Raw genomic sequence first — 27,135 nt, forward strand, 5'->3', positions numbered from 1 at the left:
CCTGTGTCAAAACTCATGAACTTTGTTTTGGCACAGCAATAAACTAGAGAATGAATCTTGATGAACAAAATTAATTGCATAGCTCTGACCAAACAATGAAGTGAATGCGTTTTGGAAACATGCTCTTCAATTGCTGAATTTATCTTATCATATGACAGTACAGTTTGGCACAGCTAGGGCTAATTAATTTCGTGTACACTTTTGAAGGTGTCTTCTTATAGCCAAGCCAAAATATTTAAGACTGCTACAGCAGGACAAGAGGTGGACAGTTATCCAACAATTCTTAGGCAGATTTTTGTTGTTGTTTAATTAGTTTTCTAAAACTTACTGGAATAGATTTCAGATATACACTTTTACTGGCTTTTACTTCCAAAACTATAAGACAACAAAATATGAACATTTTTTTTTATAGTCACTAATGCTGGATTATGGTTTTTTTTTTTTTTAATATCAGTGACAGGCAGTGCCATGACCCCATCACTGCCTTCTGGTCATTTTTATTGGGGAAACAAAACATACTTAATTCAGACTTGTTACAGTTTCATAAAACAAAAGATGTGATGCTATCTAAATACACTTTTATAACTTGTTTTAAATGAAAAACATTTTTTATTAAATAATCCACTGAAAGATCACAAAATTATTCTGTACTTATCCAACAATAAGACAGTTTGCTCAACGGTGAAATACACAGAAGCTTTTAGTCATTTTTATATATTTGGCTAAAATGCAACAGTACATATTTTGTATTTGCAACAGGATACTTGAATTGGCAAGATGAAACATTGTAATTAACTAATGATCTAACAACACAACCTGCTTTATTGCTGAATTTTACTATGTAAAGACATCAGTAAATTACTTTCACAACCTTTCACTTCCACAAGGCCTAACATAAGGGCCCTTCTAAGCAGCGGCAAAAACTGGCCTTAGCGCATCCTTAGGCAGGCCTTTCCCTTATGCTAAGGCCATTTTTACTGCAGCCATAAATGGCAAATTTTCTATTTTTTTTTTTGTATTAATGGCCATGTGCTAATGTTGCCGTAAAAAAAAAAAAAAAATACCACACAAATCCTTACCACCACCAATTTTGTAAGCAGTAAGGGTTCTCATAGTGATCCTGCACTAAGCAGTTAGCACACAAAAATGGAATGCTCACTCTCCACCCCCTGACATATGTCCCCTCCCAAAAAATTTCTTAGCACCTGGCTAAGGGCTTCTTTTACAAAGCCGCTCTACCGCTTCTTGGTGCGTCAAATGAGAGGAAGCCCATTCAATTCCAATGGGATTCCTCTTATTTGCCACACGGGAACTGCTAGCATGGCTTTGTAAAAGAAGCCCTTAGTGCAAGCTGTGTCAGTTACCACAGGATGCCATTTTAAGATGCATTTAAACCTAATGCAGCTTCGTAAAAGGGTCCCATACTAAACAACAGCAGATAAAGACCTGTACAGTCCATCTAGTTCGAGTTGTATCTGCCACTCGATGCAGCCTTCTATGCCTTAAGTGTGAAGAACCGCACCAAGCTTCTGAGGCCAAAGCAAATGCTACAAAGCTTTAGATTAGATGCTGTTGGTAGAAAGCAAAATAAGCCATGGTTTGTATGATTCAGCTCTCCTCTTGATTTGCTGAGGGAGAAGAGTGACCAGCCCATCTTTGCCGTCCTCTCACAGTTCTTGTAAGGAGATTCAGGAGAGCCAAACAAAGTTAAGTGTGCTTAACAGGTTGATATCCAGTGTGTTGCCACTGCCACCTCTTAACTGCTCTCTATGGAAGTTATTATATACAATCCCTAACCAAGGTGCCTTCAAAGAAAAAGTACATTCTTAAAAGATAGTTTAGAGCCAGAGGAACTACTCTGATCATTAAGGGGAAAGGAAGGGCAGAAAAGATAAAATGTGGTAGTCTTGAAACAGGTTGCAAGCATTAGAGCACTTGCTTGGCTAGTGCTTCTGGCCGTAAAAGATAAACAAGCAAGAGAACTGTTCTGATTTATTTCACATGTCTGGCTTGAACTTGTAGCCATTAGTTGAGCTATAATACCACCAGTGTGGTATTATAAATGGAACAAATATTAAATGTTGAAACTTCACATACTGTAATGGAGCTATTTGTGCTTTTTGGACTTTTTATCCACTTGTCTCTTATCGTCTCCTGCTCCTGAGTCTTGAACAGGGAGCCATTTCAGTGGATGCCGTCGGTACAAAGGCCAAGGTGGAAGGGTGAGCTTTAATAGGAAATAAAATGAACAGTCAAAAAAAACCTTGTTTTGAACTACCTACTTGTGAAAATATTACAAAATCCTTCCAATGGTCCTATTTACCACAGCATTTTTTCATGAAACTAGAGGAAAAAAATACTTACTAAATAGGGCCTATCCCTATAAAGAATTTATTTCAAAAATAAAATGATAAATATCCCAAACTATGAAGACTTTCAAGGTAGAATTCAGCACCAGAGTAAATTACAAGGCTCTTCTGGCAGTTCAGTAAGCCTATGGTAAAAGGATAAACTCTATTAAATTTTAAGACCTAACTACCAAATTAAGGGCCCTGTGCACTAAGCCGTGCTCTAGGCATGCAAACTTTTTAGTGCATGCTAATGATAGAGACACCTATTATATCCTATGGGTGTCTCTATCGTTAGCACGCACTAAAAAGTTTGCGTGCCTACAGCATGGCTTAGTAAACAGGACCCTTAATGTACAGTTAGCTACTGTGGTAAAGTTTAACCTACATAAGTACATAAGTATTGCCATGCTGGGAAAGACCAAAGGTCCATCAAGCCCAGCATCCTGTTTCCAACAGTGGCCAATCCAGGTGACAAATACCTGGCAAGATCCCAAAAAAAGTACAAAACATTCTATACTGCTTATCCCAGAAATAGTGGATTTTCTCCAAGTCCATTTAATAGTGGTCTATGGGCTTTTTCTTTAGGAAGCCGTCCAAACCTTTTTTTAAACTCCGCTAAGCTAACCGCCTTATCCACATTCTCTGGCAACGAATTCCAGAGTTTAATTACACGTTGAGTGAAGAAACATTTTCTCAGATTCATATTAAATTTACTACATTGTAGCTTCATCGCATGCCCCCTAGTCCTAGTATTTTTGGAAAGCATAAACAGACGCTTCACATCTACCCGTTCAATTCCACTCATTATTTTATAGACCTCTACCATATCTCCCCTCAGCCGCCTTTTCTCCAAGCTGAAGAGCCCTAGCCGCTTTAGCCTTTTCTCATAGGGAAGTCGTCCCATCCCCTTCATTTTCGTCGCCCTTCTCTGCATCTTTTCTAATTCCACTACATCTTTTTTAAGATGCGGCGACCAGAACTGAACACAATATTCGAGCTGCGATCGCACCATGGAGCGATACAAAGGCATTATAACATCCTCATTTTTGTTTTCCATTCCTTTCCTAATAATACCTAACATTCTATTTGCTTTCTTAGCCGCAGCAGCACACTGAGCACAAGGTTTCAAGGTATCATCAACGACAACACCTAGATCCCTTTCTTGGTCTGTGACTCCTAATGTGGAACCTTGCATGACGTAGCTATAATTCGGGTTCCTCTTTCCCACATGCATCACTTTGCACTTGCTCATATTAAACGTCATCTGCCATTTAGATGCCCAGTCTTGTAATTTTTCATAATCCTCCCGCGATTTAACGACTTTGAATAACTTTGTGTCATCAGCAAATTTAATTACATCACTAGTTATTCCCATCTCTAGGTCATTTATAAATATATTAAAAAGCAGCGGTCCCAGAACAGGTCCCTGGGGAACCCCACTAACTACCCTTCTCCATTGAAAATACTGACCATTTAACCCTACTCTGTTTTCTATCTTTTAACCAGTTTTTAATCCACTGGGGCAGAAAAAAAAATGGTGTGAATTTAGCGGCACCTGAACAGTCACAAATCTTATGCAAATCACAAATGGTGCACTCTCACAGGCCAAATGACCTCAAAAATGTTGAAGAGAAAAGGTCTATGTGCTCAATTTGGATGCTCCCACTGTTAAAGTGAATCATCTTTTTTGGTATGCAAACTCCTTTGATTGTGACTAAGGAGCTACCTACATAACTGGACGTGGCAATTACATGAGTTTTGGTACTCTTCCTTTAAAAGCCTACCCTGTCACTAGCATGGCGATTGTTGCTGCATGTTTGTATCAATGTCCAGCATTTTTATGTTGTATCAATAAATTTTTATTGAATATTTTACACAAGAACAAACCCTGAACACCATTTCCTAGTCTAGCATTTTTTTTTTTTAATAGTTTGCCTGGTTTATATGTGCATGGTCATTAAGTATTTTGCAACTTCATTTCTTTTCAGAAATGCTTCTGCATATATGTAAGGCTTCTGAGTTTGGGTTTTCACTGATAAAAAAAAAAAAAAGCTATCACTTTGCCATGTTCTGTGTCACCTAGAGGCCCACCACATTTCAGTTTTGGCAGCAAAATCGGCCTGAAATCTGGGTTAAAGTTTCATCTGAAAATGCCTGTGCATTTTTGGCTCAAACCCAAATTCTCTGCCCCCCCCCCCCCTTAGGAATCCCTAGTGGCCTCTTCAGGGGCAGGAACGAGCCCCACTTGTTCCTGCCTTGTGCCATCACAATGTCTGCTGAGACTGCTGCAGGAGGTCCTAGCAGCCATTTTGCAATAGTAAAACGGCTGCCTGCACCTCCCGCAGGTAGGCCCAGGGAGGGCCTACGGGTGGTTGGGTGGGATGAGGGGGGTTTGGTTTCTCCTGAAACCAAGTGACCAATTTAGTTTGCAGATTCGGTTTCAGCAGAAACCGAAGATCCTGGGTTCTGTCAGGCTCTGTCACCCCTCTCCTGCCTTGTTTTGTATCCTCCACTTGGGAGGCATGAGCACAGAAAAGGCACAATTAAATGACACAAATGTACATGTTTGATTCCACCAGAAAAGTGTCCAACAGTAGTACTTATGGCATAAAAACACAGATTTTTTTTTGTGTAGCCTCAAAAAAAACATAACTTATCTTACAGCTAAACAACTTATAATATATTAACACCTAGGAACAGAAGCACTGATTATAGTCTTATTATTGTTTATCACTATCCCTTTACACAGCAATCGTAACAAAATGTGGTCCACATCAGTTGAGGTCTTCCATATTTGCAGAATTCTGGTCAGAAACAACTACTGTTCCAGCATGGTTTGGATTTTAAACTTAGCTTATGCCTTCCTCAGCAGTACATACAGATTTCATGTTAGGAGGCACACTATGATTATAAACTCTTTCTGCCATACTGGTGTTCAAGCAGATCAAGAGTGTACCTGGGTTTTTTTTAAATTATTATTTTTATACGAGCATGTTCCCCTAGACCTTCTTTAATATCGATAAAGGTAACAGATTACCAGTCCTATGAGACAGTGCTGCTTGTAATGCACTTTGCACTGAATGTATGACTTTAGTTTGTAACATGTCTAATGTAACCACTGGTTAAACCAGAGTGTATGAATGCTGCATTTATGTACTAGAGTTACTTATTCTGAGCACAGCCTTTATTCCCACTTCCTTTTTCATGCTTTCTATATATTTTTTCATATATTTATTTCCCACCTGTTTGTAGGCTCAATGTGGCTTACATAGTACCGGAGAGGACGTTTGCAGACTCCGGTGTGAACAAATACAAAGTAATGTTGTGGTAACACATTAGGGCATTGTATAACGGAAGAGTTGTGCTATGTCCATTACATACTTTAGTTTTGTTGTGTTGCAGATATCAGGTATTTATGTTGGATCGGCAGGGTATGCCTTTTTAAACAGGTTAGTTTTTAGTGTTTTCCGGAAGTTTAGGTGATCGTACGTAGTTTTCAAGATTTTTGGTAATGCGTTCCACAGTTGTGTGCTTATGTAGGAAAAACTGGATGTGTAGGTTGATTTGTATTTGAGTCCTTTGCAGCTTGGGTAGTGCCGATTTAGGTACGTTCGTGGTGATTGGATGTGTTTCTAGTTGGTAGGTCGATCAAGTCTGTCATGTATCCCGGGGCTTCACCGTAGATAATTATATATACAGGCCAAATACAAGTCTTCATCAGACAAAAAATCTGAGATGAATTACTTGGATTTTAGAAACAAGGTAAAAACTTATTTTTTTTTCTCTCTAGGAAGTTTAAATGTAAAATGTTGTTTAAGGTGCGGTTCTTAATTAGCAATAGATGCTTAGTGATACTAGGGGGGTTTGATGTTGTTACTGGCAGATAGGCATGAACAGTCACTAGCCTTAGCAGAATCTGTGACATGCAGTAATTAATATGGTGTTATAAATCGGGGTGCTCAGGAAATGAGATACTTAGCATTACTGAGGTGATCTGGATATTTGTTATATTCCACTTATACTGTGCTCTGGCCAAAACCTATGTGGGAGAGCTATTTTGTTTTATGGCTGTGTTGTAATGCAATTGAAAGTGTGATATTTTTGTTTTAAATCAATTTGAGCAGCCTTGATCTAGAAGGAGGTTTAAAAATCAATTAAATACAGTGAACCCTCGATTTAACAACCTAATTGGAGGGGGGTGGGGATGTCTGTTAATCCAAGTGTCCATTAAATCAAAATGTTCAAAAAAATATTCAATTTTATATATTTTGAACTGCACTACAATCAGTTTTCATATTAAAACCCACAAATGTTAGCTATATGCGAGAACATTACATGTCATGCGTTAATATATACTGTACATACATATAAATAATTAATTGTTTTGGAATTCTACTGCTTCTAAATTCTGAAATCTTGGCCATGACTGTTGAAAAACTGTCAGCACTGTGGTTATAATGCACACAAAGCCGCTAGCAATTTGTCTGTTTAATCAGAGTCCATTAAATCGAGGGTTGAATGTACAACAGCAACCTCCTCTGGCTGACAGCACTACCCACCTACTCTGGCGAGCCACTGTCACGATGGGTGAAGCACTTGAAAGAGCACTCACCTTCATGGTGAGTACCGGTTAGCTCTCTGGGAAGGAGCCAAGCTTCCTGCCTTCAAGATAACATTTATATGGTCCAAAAAGCTCAAGTGTGACTTACCAAGCATGAAAGAGCAAATCCAGCCATAACTATGTAGACGGTCCAACCAAATTGCTCAATGATATAACCATAGATAAATCCAATCACCTACAAGAAACGATGTCTCCCGTTAACATCACAACACAAGCAGCTGTAGAAGAAGAGTAGGAGAACAATACTTACAGCGGAGACAAGAATGATGCCTTGGAATATCTGTTCTGCCAGTTTTTGGCCCTTATAATCCTGGCAAAAATGAAATAAAAGTAAATTAGATGAAAAATGCTAAGCTTTCCTCTACATAACCTCCAAATACTTTCTCCCTCAAAATCATTATAAAATCATATTTTACATACTTTCCTCACTTTCTTTTTTAGAACTTATTTTCCAGACAGCATGGGTGGATAGTGCAGAATTATTCACTGGAACAGAGATGCACGAGGTCTCTGACAAAACTATTCTTTGGGCTAGCAGGAGGTGATACCTTAGAGCTCAAACACATCACTACCACCACTGCAGCCAAGATTCTCTATTTCTATCACGTGCACGTTAAAAACTGAATCTTCTGCACTGCAGCTGAATCATGGAGCCAGCCCTTTCTATTCTCATTTTACACCAATAAAAAACTGAATCAACTAAAAAGAAAACAACTGCATGCTAAAATGGCATTTTTTTTTGGCTGTCTGATAAAATTCAGTGTCAAAAACCATGTCATTAGCTAGAGGACATCTTCTTCCTTTATGGCTGAAGCATGAGGATTAATTCACTTACAGGCTTCCTTCACAGGAAGCAAGTTGACAGATTTAGTTGAAGACATTCAAAATATAAGTACCAAAGGAGACACAGTTTCTAGTTTTATTGAATTTGCTAGTAAGGAGATCCTGGATTCTCTAAAGGAATAACTATTCCAGCAATTGCTAAAGGAACCTACATGGGATGGGGCAATACTGGACTTAATGCTTACAAATGGGAAGTGTATGTTTGATATAGTGGGTGATCCATCTGGCATCCAGTGATCACCGGACAATGTGGCTTAACATTAATACAGGTGTGCAAGAGATAGTGGTGTGACGTGCTGCTGTACAGTTGCTCTTTGAGATTACCTGTTGCTGAGAATTTTCATTTACCTGCTGTCTCTGAAGCCGAAAGAAAGGGCATGGTGGTTTTTCTGACCCCCTCCAGATCAGCTGGTCAGAGCAAAATTACCGCTTATACAGCATGAGCAAGTGTGGAAGGTGGGGGAGTTGTTCCTGCTACATGCTCACTTGGCGGAAGGCTGAGTGGTTAGGGAGAAGAGCTTTTGCTCAGCTCCCCTCTGCAGCTACCTCCGACATTCAGAATGCCTGGACTGATGGAAGAAAAACAGCCATCTGGGTGCAGTACAGTTAATTTGAGCCTCATAATTTGACTCCTCCCAGCCAAGTTGGGTTTGGATCCCGAAAGTGTGCTGGGTGTATTTATCAATCTCTGAGGGCTAACTGGTATCTAGCCGCAAGATTCCTCATTACTCCCACTTTATGAAGGAGAAATTAGGTCCTACCTGATAATTTTCTTCCCATTAGTCTTTCCACTATTCCAGAACTTGTGGGATAGTTGTGCTCATCAACCAGTAGGTGGAGGCAGAGAACTGAGCCAAGACATCTCTCTTAGCATCCAGTCCAGCTCCTCAGTATTTATATAGACAAGCAATAAGAAGAAATTCAGAATAAACACAACAACCTTAAACAACCTGCTAACCTAACACTAACCAGACAAGCAAACATGTGGACCTCTCTCACCCCTGGACAACTTGTAAAGAACAAGAGATGTGCAGGAAGCAGCATGCAAGGTGACAGTTGTTATTTGACCCATTACTCTGCACTGACTAAACATCTCAGAAACCTCGGGCAGGCCTCTGGAACAGTGAGAAGATTAATGGAAAGAAAATTATCAGGTAAAACCTAATTTCTCCTTCCATTATGTACCTTCCCACTATTCCAGAACGTGTGATATGTTCAAAAGCAATCCCTAGAGTGGGTGGGATCCTGGCGCGCCACGTCCACAGTTTAGTGCTTGAGAAAGGTATGCAGTGACCAATTTGCAGCCTTGCAAATATCCACCAGAGACAGTAAGGTGGACTTCACAGAATGAGCCTGCACAGCTTGAGGAACCTGCTTCCCTGCATGCAAATAAGCTGAGATGATGGTCTCCTTCAAACATCTAGCAATTGTGGGCTTGGAAGCCATGAGGCCAAGACTCTACCAAAAAGCACAAACAGTCTATGAGAACTGCAAAACTCATTTGTGACTTCCGGATATCAAATGAGGACTAAACGCCCATTGAGAAGCTCCTCTCTGTGAAAGGACGGAAGCTCCACAGATTGGTTGAGCTGAAATGCTGATACCACTTTCGGAAGAAAGGAAGGACCATGAATAGGGAAACCCCTACATCCGAAAGCAAAGAAAGGGATCCCAAGAGAGCCTGAAGCTCTAAACTCTACCTGCTGATACAACAGCCAGCAAAAACGCTGTCTTTAGTGTAAGATTGTCAAGAAGGCCTTTCGGAGAGGCTCAAAATTTGGCTTCCAGAGTCCAAAGGACTAAATTAAGGTTCTATTCTGGACACGGTGTACGAAAGGGAGGCTGCAAGCAGCTTAGCTTCCCATAAGAATTGAATGATATCCAGGGGAACCGCAAGAGATCTTCTGCAGTCAGCCCCTGAAACAGGCCAAAGCAGCAATCTGAACTTTTATAGAACCCAAAGCCAATCCATTCTGAAGGCCTGCCTAGAAAAACGCTAGGAAGTGCGTGATCTGAGCAGAGAAGGGAGAAATTCCAAGCTCAGAACACCAGTCCTCGAACGTCCTCCACACCCTCACATATGTTATGGATGTAGAGCATTTCTGAGCCTGAAGCAAGGTAGTAATGACCGAATCAGAATAAGCTTTTCATCTCAACCAAGCCCTTTCAATAAGCAAGTCATATGTTCAATGAGCCCTGAACTTTACTTCAGTAGGCCATGTACTTGCGGAAGGTGGAGAGGACCCTGTCCAGAAGTCAAATCAGATCCATGTATCCAGTTCAATCTGAGGTTACAAGAATTAGTTGACCCTAGTGAAATGTGATCCTTTTCAACAGGCAGGCTACCAAGGGCCAAGGAGGAAAAGCATTCAGTAGATGTGTCTCCAGCCAGGGCTGCAGTAGGGCATCGATCCCCATTGAGTCCAGTTCTTTCCAACAGCTTAAGAACTTGGGCACTTTGACATTCCTTTTCATCACCATCAAGTCCAGAAGCGGAGAACCCCATCGGTCCACTGAGACCCCTGGCTGAATACTTCCCATTCTCCTTGGTCCAAGGAGTGCCTGCTGAGAAAGTCCACATTGAAGGACCCTATAATATGAGTTACAGAAAAGCAGAGAAGGATTTTCTCTGACCAGCTCATGAAGGAAGTCCCATCAAGCAGGCCTACCCCGCTTCCAGGTGGCTTTATGGCACTCATCTTGTGTTGCTGATGTCATGTCAGGCATACTCTTGCCATGAACGAGCTGCACACTGCAGCCCAAGAAAAGGCACCTATATTTCTTTACAGAATACTAGTACCAGTGACAGAGAAAGTTCATACAATGATGTGTAGATATAAATGCCTAAAGCCTAGAAATATGCACGAATGCATGTACAATATGGTATTTTATAATTTGTGTGGGTACATATGCAGTCTACCCATTGGCAATGTACAGGTGGCATGCACTTTTCTGTTAGGTGGTATTCTATAAGAGGTCACATATGCATAAATTACTAAAATTAGGGAGTTCCTTTCAGAATTACTTCTCAAAGGGATCTGATTTCATATACTTTTGTTTATAGAAAAGTCCCATTATAGAATTACCCCTTAAGGCTGGATAGATTTGGATGGGCTGGAGTGGGGCTTTGATGACGTCAGAAGTTTGAGAATAAGGACAGTGCCAGGCAGGCTTCTACAGCCTAGAACATAAGAGTAGCCATACTGGGTCAGACCAATGAATGGTCCATGTAGCCTAGTATCCTGTTTTCCAAACAGTGGCCAAGCCAGGTCACAAATGCCTGGCAGAAACCCAAATCGTGGCAACACTCCATACTACAAATCCCAGGGCAAGCAGTTGCTTCCCATGTCTGTCTCAATAGCAGACTATGGACTTTTTCTCCAGGAATATGTCCAAAACTTTTTTAAACCCAGATACGCTAACTGCTGTTACCACATCCTCCAGAAAAGAGTTCCAGAGCTTAACTATTCGTTGAGTGAAAAAATATTTCCTCTTATTTATTTTAAAAGTATTTCAATGTAACTTCAAGTGTCCCCCTAGTCTCTGTACTTTTGGAATCAATTTACTTCTACTCGTTCTACACCACTCAGGATTTTGTAGACCTCAATCATATCTCCCCTCATCCATCTCTTTATTTTTTTTGAGATTTTTTTTTTATAAATTCTTTTTTATTTTTTTCAAAAGTTAACAATTACATGCTTCTTTAAATCTCCTTTGTACACCACATTTGAATAATATTGATAACAAAAACTTATAATAACATCTTTTTGCTGATGCCCCTCTATTCCTCTCCTCCCCACCCTCTCCACCTCAGCAATATAGTATTTAACAACTCTATATGCCTCGCCATTGTTCGTATGGATGCCATATTTTCTGGAACTTCTGGAGTTGCCCCTTGCGCAGAGCTGTCAATCTTGACATTTGGTAAAGATAGTGCAGTCTGCCCTCCACCACTTGCATAGTTGGGACCTCCCTCTGCCGCCAGGCTTTGGCCAGTGCCAATTTCGCTGCCCCAAAGAGATGGATGGCCAACCTATGGCTTTGTATCGGGATCTTTCCCGGTCGTATATGTAGTAAGCAATGTATGGCCTGACAAGGGTATTCTATCTTTATCATTTCTTGTGTCTTTCCTAAAATCTCTTCTCCAGAATGCGTGAACCTTTGGGCATGCCCACCAAATGTGCCAAAATGTTCCCCGCTCCCCACACTCTCTCCAGCACTCTGTTGAGATCTGTGGATAGAATTTTTGCAGTCTAACTGGGGTATAGTACCATCTATATAGAATTTTGTATCCATTTTCAGCTAGTGGCTGGGCGATGGACGGTTTCAGTAAATGTCTAAAGCTATTTGCCCACCAATCCCTTGTATATTGTGTCTGTAGCATTTCCTCCCAACGCCCCGTGTAAAAGTCTTGGGGCGAGGAGAGAAGCAGCAGGGCTCTATAGAGTCGGGTTATACTACCCCTCCCACCTCCGCCTCTAATAGCCCGTTCCATCCCTGTTTCTGCCAATTCCAGCTCATCTCTTGCTCGTCTAAGAATATAATTCCTTAGGCAGATATAACATACTAATTCTCTATCCTCTAAATCATATTCTGCCTGCAGGTCCTCAAAAGCTTTTATTTCTCCATTAACCCAGACCTGCCCCAGGGTATGTAGCCCTTTCTTTGCCCATATCAGGTATATGTTTTCTTCTTTTCCTAAGGGAAAACCCGGTGCCCCTCTTATAGCCATCTGCATCCATCTCTTTTCCAAGCTGAACAGCCCTAACCTCTTTAGCCTTTCCTCATATGAGAGGAGTTCCACCCCCTTTATAATTTTGGTCGCTCTTCTTTGAATCTTTTCTTCTTCCACTATATCTGTTTTGAGATACGGTGACCAGAACTGAATGCAATACTCAAGGTCACATCATGGAGCAATACAGAGGCATTATAGTATTTTCAGTCTTATTCACCATCCCTTTCCTAATAATTCCTAACATCCTGTTTGCTTTTTTTGCCCGCCGCCGCACAGTGAGCAGTAGATTTCAGCGTATTATCTACAATTACACCTAGATCTTTTCTTTGAGCGCTGAGCCCCAAAGTGGACCCTAGCATGAGGTAACTATGATTCAGATTACTCTTTTCAATGTGCATCACCCTACATTTGTCCACATTAAATTTCATCTACCATTTGGCTGCCCAGTCTTCCAATTTCCTAAGGTCTTCCTGCAATATTTCACAGCCCCCACGCGTTTTACCAACCTTGAATAGTTTTGATTCACCTGCAAATTTGATCACCTCGCTCACTGTTCCAATTTCCATATTTATAAATATGTTAAATAGTACTGGTCCCAGTACAGATCTCTATGGCACTCCACTATTCACCCTCCTCCACTGAGAGAAATTACCATTTAACCCTACCCTCTGTTTTCTGCCCAATAACCAATTCCTAATCTACACCAGATCCTTTATCCCATGTCTCTTTAATTTTCTCAGGAGTCTCTCGTGAGGAACTTTATCAAAAGCTTTCTGAAAATCTAGATATACTACATCAACTGGCTCACTTTTATCCACATGTTTTTTCACACCTTCAAAGAAATTCTCTTTTGTTTGTTGGAAAGAAATGAAGCAAATCCGGGAAACTACAGACCGGTGAGTCTGACATCAGTGCCGGGCAAAATGGTGGAGACTATTATTAAAAACAAAAATTAGAGAGCATATTCAAAAGCATGGATTAATGAGACAGTCAACATGGATTTAGTGAAAGGAAATCTTGCCTCACCAATCTACTATATTTCTTTGAAAGGGTGAACAAACATGTGGATAAAGCTGAGCCGGTTGATATTGTGTATCTGGATTTGCAAAAGGCGTTTGACAAAGTACCTCATGAAAGGCTCCAGAGGAAATTGGAGAGTCATGGGATAGGAGGTAGTGTTCTATTGTGGATTAAAAACTGGTTAAAAGATAGAAAACAGTAGGGTTAAATGGTCAGTATTCTCAATGGAGAAGGGTAGTTAGTGGGATTCCCCAGGGGTCTGTGCTCGGACCGCTGCTTATTAACATATTTATAAATGACCTAGAGAGATGGGAGTAACTAGTGAGGTAATTAAATTTGCTGATAACACAAAGTTATTCAAAGTCGTTAAATCGCGGGAGGATTGTGAAAAATTACAAGAGGACCTTACGAGACTGGGCGTCTAAATGGCAGATGACATTTAATGTGAGCAAGTGCAAAGTGATGCATGTGGGTAAGAGGAACCCTAATTATAGCTAAGTCATGCAAGGTTCCACGTTAAGAGTCACAGACCAAGAAAGGGATCTAGGTGTAGTCATTGATGATACCTTGAAAACTTCTGCTCAGTGTTCTGCTGCTGCGGCTAAGAAAGCAAATAGAATGTTAGGTATTATAGGAAAGGAATGGAAAACAAAAATGAGGATGTTATAATGCCTTTGTATCGCTCCATGCTGCGACTGCACCTCGAATACTGTGTTCAATTCTGGTCGCCACATCTCAAAAAAGATACAGTGGAATTAGAAAAGGTGCAAAGAAGGGCGACAAAAATAATAAAGGAAATAGGATGACATCCCTTTGAGGAAAGGCTAAAGCGGCTAGGGCTCTTCAGCTTGGAGAAAAGGCAGCTGAGGGGAGATATGATAGAGGTCTATAAAATAATGAGTAGGGTTGAACAGGTAGATGTGACGCGTTTGCGATTTCCAAAAATACTAGGACTAGGGGACATGCAATGAAGCTACAATGTAGTAAATTTAAAACAAATCGGAGAAAAGTTTTCTTCACTCAACGTGTAATTAAACTTTGGAATTCGTTGCCACAGAATGTGGTAAAGGCGGTTAGCTTAGCGGAGTTTGAAAAAGGTTTGGACGGCTTCCTAAAGAAAAGTCCATAGACCGTTAATGAATGGACTTGGGGAAAATCCACTATTTCTGGAATAAGCAGTATAAAATGTTTTGTACTTTTTGGGGATCTTGCCAGGTATATTGTGACCTGGATTGGCCACTGTTGGGAACAGGATGCTGGGCTTGATGGACCTTTGGTCTTTTCCAGTACGGCAATACTTATGTACTTATGGTGTGGCAAGACTTCCCTCGGCTGAACACATGCTGAGTCTGTCCCATTAAACCATGTTTGTCTGTGTGTTCCATAATTTTATTCATTAGAATAGTTTCCACTACTTTGCCTGGCACCGACATCCAGCTTACCTGTCTATAATTTCCCTGATCACCCCTAGAACCCTTTTTAAAAATCGGCATCACATTGGCCACCCTCCAATCTTCAGGTAATATGGACGATTTTAATGACAGGTTATATATTACTAACAGCAGATCAGCAATTTTATGCTTGAGTTGAGTACCCTTGGATGTATGCCATCCGGTCCAGGCGATTTACTACTCTTTAATTTGTCAATTTTGCTCAGTACATCTTCCAGGTTCACCGAGATTTCTTTCAGTTCCTCTGCATCATCACCTTTGAAAATCATTTCTGGTTTAGGCAGATCTCTTAACATCTTCTTCCATAAAGACAGAAGCAAAGAATTCATTCAGTTTCTCTGCTAAGGCTTTGTCCTCCCTGAGCACCCCTTTTGCTCCTTCGTGATCAACAGTCCCAAGGATTCCCTCGCAGGCTTTCTGCTTCTGATGTACCTGAAAAAGTTGTTACTGTGAGTTTTAGCCTCTGCGGCAAATTTCTCTTCATATTCTCCTTCAGCCTTCTTTATTAATGCTTTGCATCTGACTTGCCAGTGCTTATGTTGCTTCTTATTTTCTTCATTTGGGTCCTTTTTCCATTCTTTGAAGGACAATCTTTTGGCTTTAATAACCTCTTCTACTTCACCCTTTAACCATGCTGGCTGATGTTTTCTTTCCTCCTTTGCAAATATGTGGAATGCATCTGGACTGGGCTTCCAAGCTGGTATCCTATATAATAATTCTCACCACCAACGTTCTAATGTGGGACTGCCTGTGTCCGTGGCACCTGGAGTTGCTGAGCTAGGCTCCGTAGCCAGGATGATGTCACTCACAGCTGATTCCAGGCAGGGGGAGGGCCTACTCCTCCCCCAGCCTAGGAATCAGCTGTCAGTGTGCCGCTGCCTGCCACTTCGGAGCAAGTGGCTGGGAGCGGCGCATCAAAAAGCTACAAGCGCGGCACCACAGAAACACCCCCCCCCCCGGCACATCACTCAAGCCCCCCCGGCACATCAAACAGCCCCCCCCCCCCCCCGAAGCACATCAAACAAACACCCCCCCCCCCCCGCAGCTGCCACTAGTAACGCTGTCGGGCCGCTGCTGCTTCTCCCGTTGAGCAGCAGTGGCCGCTACAAAAAGAAAAAAAAAAACATAAATGTTTTAAAACCCAGCCCAAATCATTCGCAAATGCCCGAGTCTTAAAATGCAGTCTCTGCAGCTGCTCCTCCTCTCGCCTCCACGTCACTGCCCATGGAGTAAGACCCCAGAGGAGCGCAGCGACGTGATAAGCGAGAGGAGGAGCGGCTGAAGACCGTGTTTTAAAACTCGGGCATTTGCGAATGATTTGGGCTGGGTTTAAAAACATTTATCGCTTTTTTTCTTTTTGTAGCGGCCGCTGCTGCTCAACAGGAGAAGCAGCAGCGGCCGGACAGCATTACCACTGGCAGCTGCGGGTGGCAAGGGGGTTTGATGCGCCGGGGGGGGGGGGGGGGGTCGCTGGAAATGGGTAGCTGGAGGGGGGAGGGGAGGGTCGCTGGACATGGATGGCTGCAGGGGGGGCAGGGGAGAGGGAAGTGGGTCCTGAAACCAGAGGTGGGGGTGGGGAGGGGGGCCCTGTGAGAGGGGGGTGGGGGCTCACACTCACTCACTGTCTCTCATATACACTCTCTCTGACACACTCCCTGTCTATCACACTCTATCTCTCTGTCACACACACACAGACACTCTGTCTCTCACACACTCTCCCTCTCACACAAACACACACACTCTCCCTCTCACACAAACACACACACAGTCTCTCTCTGACACACACACCATCTCTCTCAAACATACACACTCAGAGGAAAACCTTGCTAGTGCCCGTTTCATGTGTGTCAGAAACAGGCCTTTTTTACTAGTTTTTTAATAACATCCACGCCTGATTTAGGCCAAGATGCACTAAAGTCGTCGTTAGAGCCGTTCCGTACCGAATTCCATAGCGAATCGGTAGGGAATGGCTATGCATCAAGGAAAGGGAATGCAAATGAGCTACTCGTTGTAGCTCACTTACATTCTCTATTCCTTCTTAAAACAGTCAGAGAATCGGCCGGTCAAGCCTGCGCAGAGCAGCAAAGTGTTATGCTGTCTGCTCTGCGCATGCCAAATACGCCTCTGTGCCGTCCGAAGACGCCGCCGTTCACCTGATATCGGAAAGTGCAGTTGAAAGCACCCATCACAAAATAGCCTTCCATTCTGGCCGGTTTTCAATCAGCTGATATCGGAGAGTGCAGTTGAAAGCGTCCATCACAAAAATAGCCTTCCATATTGGCCATTATTCACACCCAAATAATAAAAACATCCTTTTCGGCCGTGCTTCACTCAGCTGAGAGACCTGGAAGTCTCACGTGAAATCACCCATTGTTACAGCATTGCCCAATTTGCCAGCTTTCCTAATCTCTGTAAACATTTCTCCATCTGTCTGTTTGTTGTGTCCCAGCGGACGGTAGTACAGCCCTACAAGAATACTCCTTCGCTTCACACATGGAATTTCTATCCATAATGATTTCACGCTGCTATCTGTGTCATGTGTAATGTTTATTTTGACTCAATTCCCTCCTTAACATATAGTGCAACCCCCTCCCCCCCCCCCAATTTGATCCTATCATTGCAGTACAATTTGTACTCTGTTAACAGTGTCCCACTGATTGTTCTCTTTCCACCAAGTCTCTGAGATGCCTATTATATCTACTTCGTCATTTAGTGCTATATATTCTAACTCTCCCATCTTATTTTTTAGGCTTCTAGCATTTGTACACAAGCATGTCAAATTGTGCTTTTTCCTTTGATCTACACGCTGCTTAGACGTTGAAGGAGATAATGTGCATCCTTTATCCTGCTCTCATTAAGCACACCTGGCTTACATTCAGCATTGTTGAAACCTCTCTACTGGGATTCCCTAAATGTCCTCCTTCAATAGTATCCCTTAAGGATACTCCACACTGAACCATGTGCTCCTGGGTGACTGCTTTTTCCCCCATTCTAGTTTAGGTGCTCTATTTCCTTTTTAAAAGTTAGCGCCAGCAGCCTGGTTCCATCCCGGTTAAGGTGGAGCCTATCCTTTCGGAACAGTCTCCCCCTTTCCCAGAATATTGCCCAATTCCTAATAAATCTAAATCCCTCATCCCTGCACCAGCATCTCAAGCACACAGTGAGAGTTCGGAGCTCTGCCTGCCTTTTGGGTCCCGTGTGTGGAATGGGGAGCAACTGTGAAAATGTGACCCTGGAGGATCTGGACTTCAGCTTTCTACCTAAGAGACTATGCCTGTGCCCTGAAAACGGCAAGGACAAACCAAGATCGGGTACATATATGAAGTATCACATCATACCTTATGAGTTTATCTTGTTGGGCAGACTGAATGGACCTTACAGATTTTTATCTGCCGTCGTCTACTATACTACTCCTAGAGGTCTTTGCTTGCTGTGTTTTTATCTGGGAGTACACCTAGTGAAATGAGAGTTCCTCTTTTCAGCCTTAAGGAGCAATTCTATGACAGGACACCTTTTCTATAAACGAAAGCATATGCTTAACGAAATTATAGCAAAATCCTGTATGTACACACAGCAATGTAGAACAAATGGCAGCCCTAGAGGTAGTGTAAGTGTTGGTACCTAAATGTCAAAGACACATCTGTGCCCTGAAAAAGACTGGTACAAATCATGGTAAGGTATACACAAAAAGTGGCACTTATGAGTTTATCTTGTTGGGCAGACTGGATGGTCCGTGCAGATCTTTTTCTGCCTCATCCACTATGTTATAGAACACTTTAAGCAATATACCAATCACAATACCTATCTGTACACTAATCTGTCAAACAAGTGCCATATAACACATGCATGTATTTAAAGAACAGCGCTTGAGTGGAATTTTGGCACGTCTGCTTGTACTTGGTGCCTACTACTAATATTCATTCATAGAATTACCTCCCCCCCCCCCCCCCCCCCCCCCCTTAGTGCAACTCGACTTCTGCCTATTCTGTGAGATGGCTCGAGTTTATTGGGATTCCTTATTACACAAAGACGACGGAGCTCACACACTAGAAAGGATCCGGCGGCTCTTCCCTACATAGCACTCCGAGAGGCCCGCTGCACTCTTTGCATAGACAGTGGCAGGAAAGAACAGTCCCCCACCAGTGGCACGGAGTGTCCGGTTAACGAGAAATGTACCCTTTGGCTACAATATCGAATGTGTGGTTGAAAAAAAATACACCCGTATCCGCTTCCCCCTCACATACCATTTGTGTAGGGATAGAAGAAAACATGTCCCACATCTTCCCCAGCCAACCGACTACCGCACCACTCTTCTTTGAACACAGACCGGAAGCGAGCGCAGCAGGCCCTCAACGCCGCGTCAGCACTATCATCGAGGCCCCGGAGGGTGTCTGTCCACAGAGTTGCCTGCAGTATTGCCGAGACACCGGAGGGTATCCACGGAGCCGCCTGACTCGGCTTTTTCACGATTTACTTATACTACTAACCTTAAAAATAGTAGCATTCCCTGGAAATAATATTTACTTCCACGAAACATTCCTTCCATACTTTGAACACGGTATCTCTACAGAGGCAAAGACGAATTGCTGTGATACTAGCAAACAGAGAGCTGTGTAAAATCAGAGCCCGTCGGTGTTAGCAAAGTTGGAGGCGATAGCTGCTGAATAGTATTAGAAACGTTAAAATACGTCTTTTGACTTTTGCCCGCGCAGTGCGTTTGCAGTGGTTCTAGCTGCTCTCTGCAGCGCTCCTCCGCTATTTCTACTATCTCCTCCTCCTCCTCTTCCCTTTCTTCTGTTGAGTTGGCATTTGGCTGCTGAGAGACACAGAACTGAAATGCTGGGATAGAAAATGACCTAAAGGTACCCTGTCTGCTTTCGGAAAGAGATAAACCCTTACAAAGTTGCATCTTTCCGATGTCTTATGCGTCCGTCCGACAGCTTTTTTATAAGCTCAGACTGCACGCCGTTATGTAACTTGGGAAAAGTTCCCTCACTGCGTCCAAAATAATTATTGACCTATCCCGGTATCCCTGGGATGTCAGGAAGTTAAGGATGCGCGTCTTTCTTTCTTTCTTTCTCTCTTCTTTATGGGAAAACCCGTCATTACTTATCAGATCTGTTGGGGTCTCAGGATTTTGAATAATGCTCGCTGGTCTGTCGTTGAAGATCTTGTTTGGTAGACTGACTACACTTTTGAAGTTTGGGAAGTAGAAAAAATCTCAGTCTGTTCTTTTGGACCCAATGCTGTTATAAATTTGTACGCAATGTTATCCGCATATTTTTAGAGCTATGCTAGAGATTTTGAAGAATTTTGTGGGCGAGTCAGGTTCTCATGTGTGAAACATCTCGGAAACTAAAAAATATAAAAAGAGGAGAAAACGTCTGGAAACTGGGAAGAAAGACATGGAAACTGGGAAGAAAGACATGGAAACTGGGAGGGCCCCACGTATAATTAGATGTACATACACGTGTCTTATTGTGTATGACTGTAAAAGAATATTATACACTTTACATAACTATTTCTTCTCAATTTTTAGATCTGATTTTTTTTCTATTTTGTGTCCACAAGGGTTAAGGTGTCTTGCCTTCAGTATATTCATTTCACTTCTCATTAAAATAAAACTAAAAATATTTAAAAGTGTACAATGGGCAAAGAGATCACCAAAATCTCAGGGCAGGCATATATCTGACATATAAAGGGATTATTACCACAGGGATCGGTCCTAGGGCCGGCGCTTGTTAACGTCTTTGTGAGAAATATTGCGGAAGGGCTGTCTGGTAAGATTTGTCTCTTTGCGGATGATACCAAATTCTGCAACAGGGTGGATACCGTGGAGAGTGAATGACATGAAAAGGTTCAAAGAAGAGCAACTAGAATGATAAAGGGGATGAAACTCCTTTCTATGAGGAAAGGCTAAAGAGGTTAGGGCTCTGCAGCTTGGAAAAGAGATGGATGAGGGGTTAATACTGCAGCCGCAGTGTTCATATCTGAGGCTGTAAATAGATAAAAAGGCTCATCGAGGTCCGGAGTTATCAAGTGCCTGACTTCCCTATAATGTCAATCAGATTCTGCAGAATATCCTTCTCACCCTTTGACAGTTAAACGGGTACTGCACCAGCTGTAGGGCCTTTTCCCTTCAGATGTTTCCTCAATTCTCTGGTATAGTGTGCATACTTCGGTACCCAATCTCTACAAAAGTTCAGGAGTCCCAGTACAGCTCTAAGTTGCCTGACAGTAGTCGAAAGGCTGATTTTTCTGATCTCTTTTTTCTTAGCCTGGTCCAACCCTCTGGAGTCACTAGAATAGGTGTGTCCCAGAAATGTTACCTGAGTCTGGCAGTACTGCAGCTTATCCCACAACTGTACACCACTACCATAGCCCTAAGGGGTGAAGGGGGGCACCTAGATGTGGGTACAGTGGGTTTCTGGTGGGTTTTGAAGGGCTCACATTTACCACCACAAGTGTAACAGGTAGGGGGGGGATGGGCCTGGGTCCGCCTTCCTGAAGTGCACTGCACCCACTAAAACTGCTCCAGGGACCTGCATACTGCTGTCAGGGAGCTGGGTATGACATTTGAGGCTGGCACAAAATATTTTTAAAGTTTTTTTTTTAGGGTGGGAGGGGGTTAGTGACCACTGAGGGAGTAAGGGGAGGTCATCCCCAATACCCTCCGGTGGTCATCTGGTCAGTTCGAGCACCTTTTTGAGGCTTGGTTGCAAGAAAAAATGGACCAAGTAAAGTCGGCCAAGTGCTCATCAGGGACACCCTTCTTTTTTCCATTATCAGCCGAGGATGCCCATATGTTAAGCACGCCCCAGTCCCTCCTTCGCTGTGCTTCTGACATGCCCCCGGGAACTTTGGTCGTCCCCGCGACGGAAAGCAGTTGGGGACGCCCAAAATCAGCTTTCGATTATGCCAATTTGGGCGACCCTGGGAGAAGGATGCCCATCTCCCGATTTGTGTTGAAAGATGGGCGTCCTTCTCTTTCGAAAATAAGCCTGAAAGTGTTTGGCCCTATTTGAAAGTAGGCTGTGAGGCAAGGAGCACCTTTGGTGACCTTTGTCACACAAAACAAAAATGCTCAAGGCTAGTGGTCTCCACATCCTGTAGAGCCCATCTGATTTAAACAAAGTGTCCAGCCCTGGAAGAAGTGTATGTGCTGTTCCTGAGGTGATGGTCACAATTTTAATATTTTTACTTGTAGATAAGTAGACAGGTTGCCTGCTCTGGCCAGTCCAAGGATCTCTTCTGCGTCCTATCTCCTGATGTAACTTCCTATTTCCTTGTAGGCAGGACGCAACAGAGACAGCCACTACACCTGAAAACAACACAGGCGTTGCTGTCTAGCTGACACTAACCGGCGCCTATTTTATAAAAGTCTGCTCCCCCTGATGTCAAAACCTGGCTACACCTCTGAGCCCTATCCCATTTCTTTTAGTTTCAGTAATTGAAACCAACAGTTTCTGTGTTGTTTCCTCATATCCCCTCCAAGGAGCACAAGTGATTAATTAAATTCAGTTTAGTTAATAGATCTCTTCCCAGGAGGTTTACTGGTGAGTCTGGGGCGTTTAGAAATTCAGAAGCAACAACTTCACCTCCTAGCTCTAGTGACATAGGTAAAATGTACCTTAAATGGTAGGATTTCCCAGAAAATCCTGCAGTTCTAGCTGACTTATTTGATAGTGAACAGGGATTTTTACCTTTTTCTCCTGTGCCTATACTAGCAGAGCTGCCAAGGGGTCCCGATTTTTGAGAGGGAGATTTTAGTACACGCCTCCAACCCTGCACCAGTGTATATTGGCTCCGCCCACTCTACCTCATGGCTCCACCCATTCATACACCTCAATTCCACTGCCATGCCGAAAATATTTTATTTACACCAGTGACAGCAGGGATGGTAAGAGGGAGTGTTTCAGTTCACTCTGTTACACCCCCTATCCAGCATTTATTCCCCCAGGGACATAACCACGAGGGGGCCTTGCCCCCCCCCCACTTTGAGCGTAAACCCACCCGAAATTTGTGGCTCTGGTTGAATCGCTGGCGGAACTGCCCAAGTTCCGCTAGCTGAAGAGGTCCACTGCATGATCCCCAGACCGTGCAATTTGAGCACGCTGATGCCAGCCCTCCTGCATATGCTCAGTTCAGGCACTTGAAAATGGAAAATAAGATGATACCTTTTTATTGGACTAGCCTTATACCTTTTTCAATTAGCTTTTAGAGGCTGTAGGGTAAGATAAATAATACCTAGGGCAACAGGTACCCACAGATTACTTATACCAAGATTCCCTGATGCATAAGTCTGCCTAACAGACTCACTAGCTCTGTCTAGGGTGAGATACAGGAATCTTGCTTCTGGCACCTCTCTAGGTGTTGGTGTGTAGAGTGAAAAAGAAAGACACAGCTGATAGATAGATATACAGTGGGGGAAATAAGTATTTGATCCCTTGCTGATTTTGTAAGTTTGCCCACTGACAAAGACATGAGCAGCCCATAATTGAAGGGTAGGTTATTGGTAACAGTGAGAGATAGCACATCACAAATTAAATCCGGAAAATCACATTGTGGAAAGTATATGAATTTATTTGCATTCTGCAGAGGGAAATAAGTATTTAATCCCTCTGGCAAACAAGACCTAATACTTGGTGGCAAAACCCTTGTTGGCAAGCACAGCGGTCAGACGTCTTCTGTAGTTGATGATGAGGTTTGCACACATGTCAGGAGGAATTTTGGTCCACTCCTCTTTGCAGATCATCTCTAAATCATTAAGAGTTCTGGGCTGTCGCTTGGCAACTCGCAGCTTCAGCTCCCTCCATAAGTTTTCAATGGGATTAAGGTCTGGTGACTGGCTAGGCCACTCCATGACCCTAATGTGCTTCTTCCTGAGCCACTCCTTTGTTGCCTTGGCTGTATGTTTTGGGTCATTGTCGTGCTGGAAGACCCAGCCACGACCCATTTTTAAGGCCCTGGCGGAGGGAAGGAGGTTGTCACTCAGAATTGTACGGTACATGGCCCCATCCATTCTCCCATTGATGCGGTGAAGTAGTCCTGTGCCCTTAGCAGAGAAACACCCCCAAAACATAACATTTCCACCTCCATGCTTGACAGTGGGGACGGTGTTCTTTGGGTCATAGGCAGCATTTCTCTTCCTCCAAACACGGCGAGTTGAGTTCATGCCAAAGAGCTCAATTTTTGTCTCATCTGACCACAGCACCTTCTCCCAATCACTCTCGGCATCATCCAGGTGTTCACTGGCAAACTTCAGACGGGCCGTCACATGTGCCTTCCGGAGCAGGGGGACCTTGCGGGCACTGCAGGATTGCAATCCGTTATGTCGTAATGTGTTACCAATGGTTTTCGTGGTGACAGTGGTCCCAGCTGCCTTGAGATCATTGACAAGTTCCCCCCTTGTAGTTGTAGGCTGATTTCTAACCTTCCTCATGATCAAGGATACCCCACGAGGTGAGATTTTGCGTGGAGCCCCAGATCTTTGTCGATTGACAGTCATTTTGTACTTCTTCCATTTTCTTACTATGGCACCAACAGTTGTCTCCTTCTCGCCCAGCGTCTTACTTATGGTTTTGTAGCCCATTCCAGCCTTGTGCAGGTGTATGATCTTGTCCCTGACATCCTTAGACAGCTCCTTGCTCTTGGCCATTTTGTAGAGGTTAGAGTCTGACTGATTCACTGAGTCTGTGGACAGGTGTCTTTCATACAGGTGACCATTGCCGACAGCTGTCTGTCATGCAGGTAACGAGTTGATTTGGAGCATCTACCTGGTCTGTAGGGGCCAGATCTCTTACTGGTTGGTGGGGGATCAAATACTTATTTCCCTCTGCAGAATGCAAATAAATTCATATACTTTCCACAATGTGATTTTCCGGATTTAATTTGTGATGTGCTATCTCTCACTGTTACCAATAACCTACCCTTCAATTATGGGCTGCTCATGTCTTTGTCAGTGGGCAAACTTACAAAATCAGCAAGGGATCAAATACTTATTTCCCCCACTGTATATATTAGCTTTATTATGGATAAGAAAATAAAAATACTCTGCGCTAGCTTATGCAATAAAAATATCCCTTACTGATATGAGCACTACTGAAAATATATTGTCTAAACTACACTCTGATTATCCTGAGACTAAGTACGGTAATGATTAGAACAGTACAAATGATAACCTAATAATCCTTATGAAACTTATCACATCTTATGCAAAATACACATTAGATGCTTTCCCTGACCAAGAGCTGACATAAACCAGTCGTACTTAGATAAAACCACTGCCTAACCCCAGACCAGGAAATATATCACTGTGATCTTACCACGCTGTCGTGATGACGGCTTCAGATAAGACCGGAGCAGAATCTCCCCAGACGCTATTTTAGCTGTCTGTGTCTTATGTAGTGCAGGTCTTTATCAGCCCACTTAGGTTCCCGTCACTCCTTTGGTTATCAGAGCCAATATCTCTGCCACAGGTATTTGCACCAGGATGCAGGTCACGATGTTGGTATCATACAAATTCTCTGGCTCCCCCCACCCCCCCCCCCCCCCCCCCAGAGCCTTGCTGGATTTCTCAGGTCCTCTTACCAGTTGCCCCTCTTCCAAGGGTCTCCGACTCACTCCCCTACTTCTGTTCCCGCTTTCCACGTACCTCTCGGTCAGGTGACGGTAGGAACCAATCTTGATCTTGTCCAGTTCAGTACATGGCAAGAAGAGTTCTTTGTTTTGTGACCTTGGAGAATGGTAACTTCTGGAGCCATGTCTGCCTCCCTACTCCGTTCTCAGGGTGATAGAAGGGGTGTTTAGAACACAGACTGTCCTTGGCTTTAGCAAGCCTGTCAGTGATTTTCCACAAGCTGAAGCTGGATCTTGCTGACACAGAGATGTTGCAGCAGCCATCTTATTATACCAAGATGTCATAGGCTTGTATAGGCCAAGACCAGCTTAGGCTAGATCACAGGGAAATACCCCTACAAGGCCAAAACCTCCTGCTTCAGGTCAGGACAGTATGTGGCCTAGTGGTTAGGGTGGTGGACTTTGGTCCTGGGGAACTGAGGAAGTGAGTTCGATTCCCACTTTAGGCACAGGCTCCTTGTGACTCTGGGCAAGTCACTTAACCTTCCATTGCCCTATGTAAGCCACATTGAGCCTGCCATGAGTGGGAAAGCGCAGGGTACAAATGTAATAAAAATACTTCTATTATGGTATCCTTTTCTGATCTGAGGAAGGAAGTGTTGGTCTCTGAAGGATAATCAAAAATGTATTAAAATCAGTCCAATATAAAGTTATCACCTTAATTTCTATTTTGTGTTTTATTTGCATTTATGAACCTTTATTAACACAGCTACCACATTACTTTGTCCTAAATTATCTTTGTTGTCTAGAAATTTATGTTTTCTAATTGTGTTGGTCCCTTGATTCTGCTTTCCTTCGTCTTCTCTTAACTCTCTTGCCAGGGTATCCTGTCCATTTGTAATTTTTTTCTCTCCTTTTTCTTTGTTTTCTTCAATTTATTCTTCTGCCTCTCTGTCCAGATTTAATTATTTCTTACTATCCAGTCTTTAATTTCCCTCTTTTTACTTCATCCACCTATGGCTTTTCATCTTTTCCTCACCCTTGTTCTCCCCATGCCCCTTCCTTATTTTTCAGTCTTTTACTAACACTATCCTCTCCCCCTTTCCATCCAGCGTCTCCTTCTGTACCCCTCTTCCATCCAGCGTCTCCTGTTACTGAAAGTGCAGATAGGGACCGAGGAACCAATGGTAGTAGCAGACGTAAATGGCAGACTGTCAGTTCTTGTACCAAGTAGAGCGCTGCTGAGCCCGGTACTCGGACTAGGTTCTGCTTGGCGGCTGGTTAACCCCGGGTTTCACCTGCACTGACCGCCGTTCCCTAGAGGTTAAGCCCCTAGGTGCGGGCAGCCTGCAGGACTTACGAGATGGAGCAGGAAGCGGGGTATGCCTTGTAGCGCTATAGAAATGCTAAATAGTAGTAGTAGTAGTGATGAACGTGATGGCAGATAGGCAGCAGGCAAGAGAGTGATCCAGGTACAGGCAGAGTCAGTAAGCAGGCAGCAGGTCAAGAGAGTAATCCAGGTACAGGCAAGGTCAG

At 43.1% G+C, this 27,135-nt stretch overlaps 2 protein-coding genes across 6 annotated transcripts in view; one reads left to right on the forward strand and one right to left on the reverse strand.

The window, feature by feature from the left end:
• Positions 1–2,002: 2,002 nt before the first annotated feature.
• On the reverse strand, positions 2,003–19,374 carry SPCS1 (signal peptidase complex subunit 1). The gene is made up of 4 exons (XM_030207675.1): positions 19,266–19,374; positions 7,223–7,282; positions 7,061–7,147; positions 2,003–2,227 (listed from the first exon to the last, which is right to left on the reverse strand). Exons 1-4 carry the CDS (start codon positions 19,299–19,301, stop codon positions 2,108–2,110), a joined length of 303 nt encoding a protein of 100 aa, XP_030063535.1. The 5' UTR covers positions 19,302–19,374; the 3' UTR covers positions 2,003–2,107.
• Positions 19,375–19,387: 13 nt separating this feature from the next.
• GLT8D1 (glycosyltransferase 8 domain containing 1) overlaps positions 19,388–27,135 on the forward strand; it is a 71,646-nt gene continuing 63,898 nt past the window's right edge. For 3 of the 5 annotated variants that reach the window (XR_003942596.1, XR_003942595.1, XM_030207672.1), the window contains exon 1: positions 19,790–19,883. The gene's annotated coding sequence lies outside the window, so the exon portion shown is untranslated. Of the gene's footprint in view, positions 19,455–19,552; positions 19,580–19,789; positions 19,884–27,135 lie in introns of those variants that run through there. The other 2 variants (XM_030207673.1, XM_030207674.1) reach the window with 2 other exon arrangements.

Source organism: Microcaecilia unicolor, chromosome 6, assembly GCF_901765095.1.
Source record: "Microcaecilia unicolor chromosome 6, aMicUni1.1, whole genome shotgun sequence".
Taxonomy (NCBI): domain Eukaryota; kingdom Metazoa; phylum Chordata; class Amphibia; order Gymnophiona; family Siphonopidae; genus Microcaecilia; species Microcaecilia unicolor.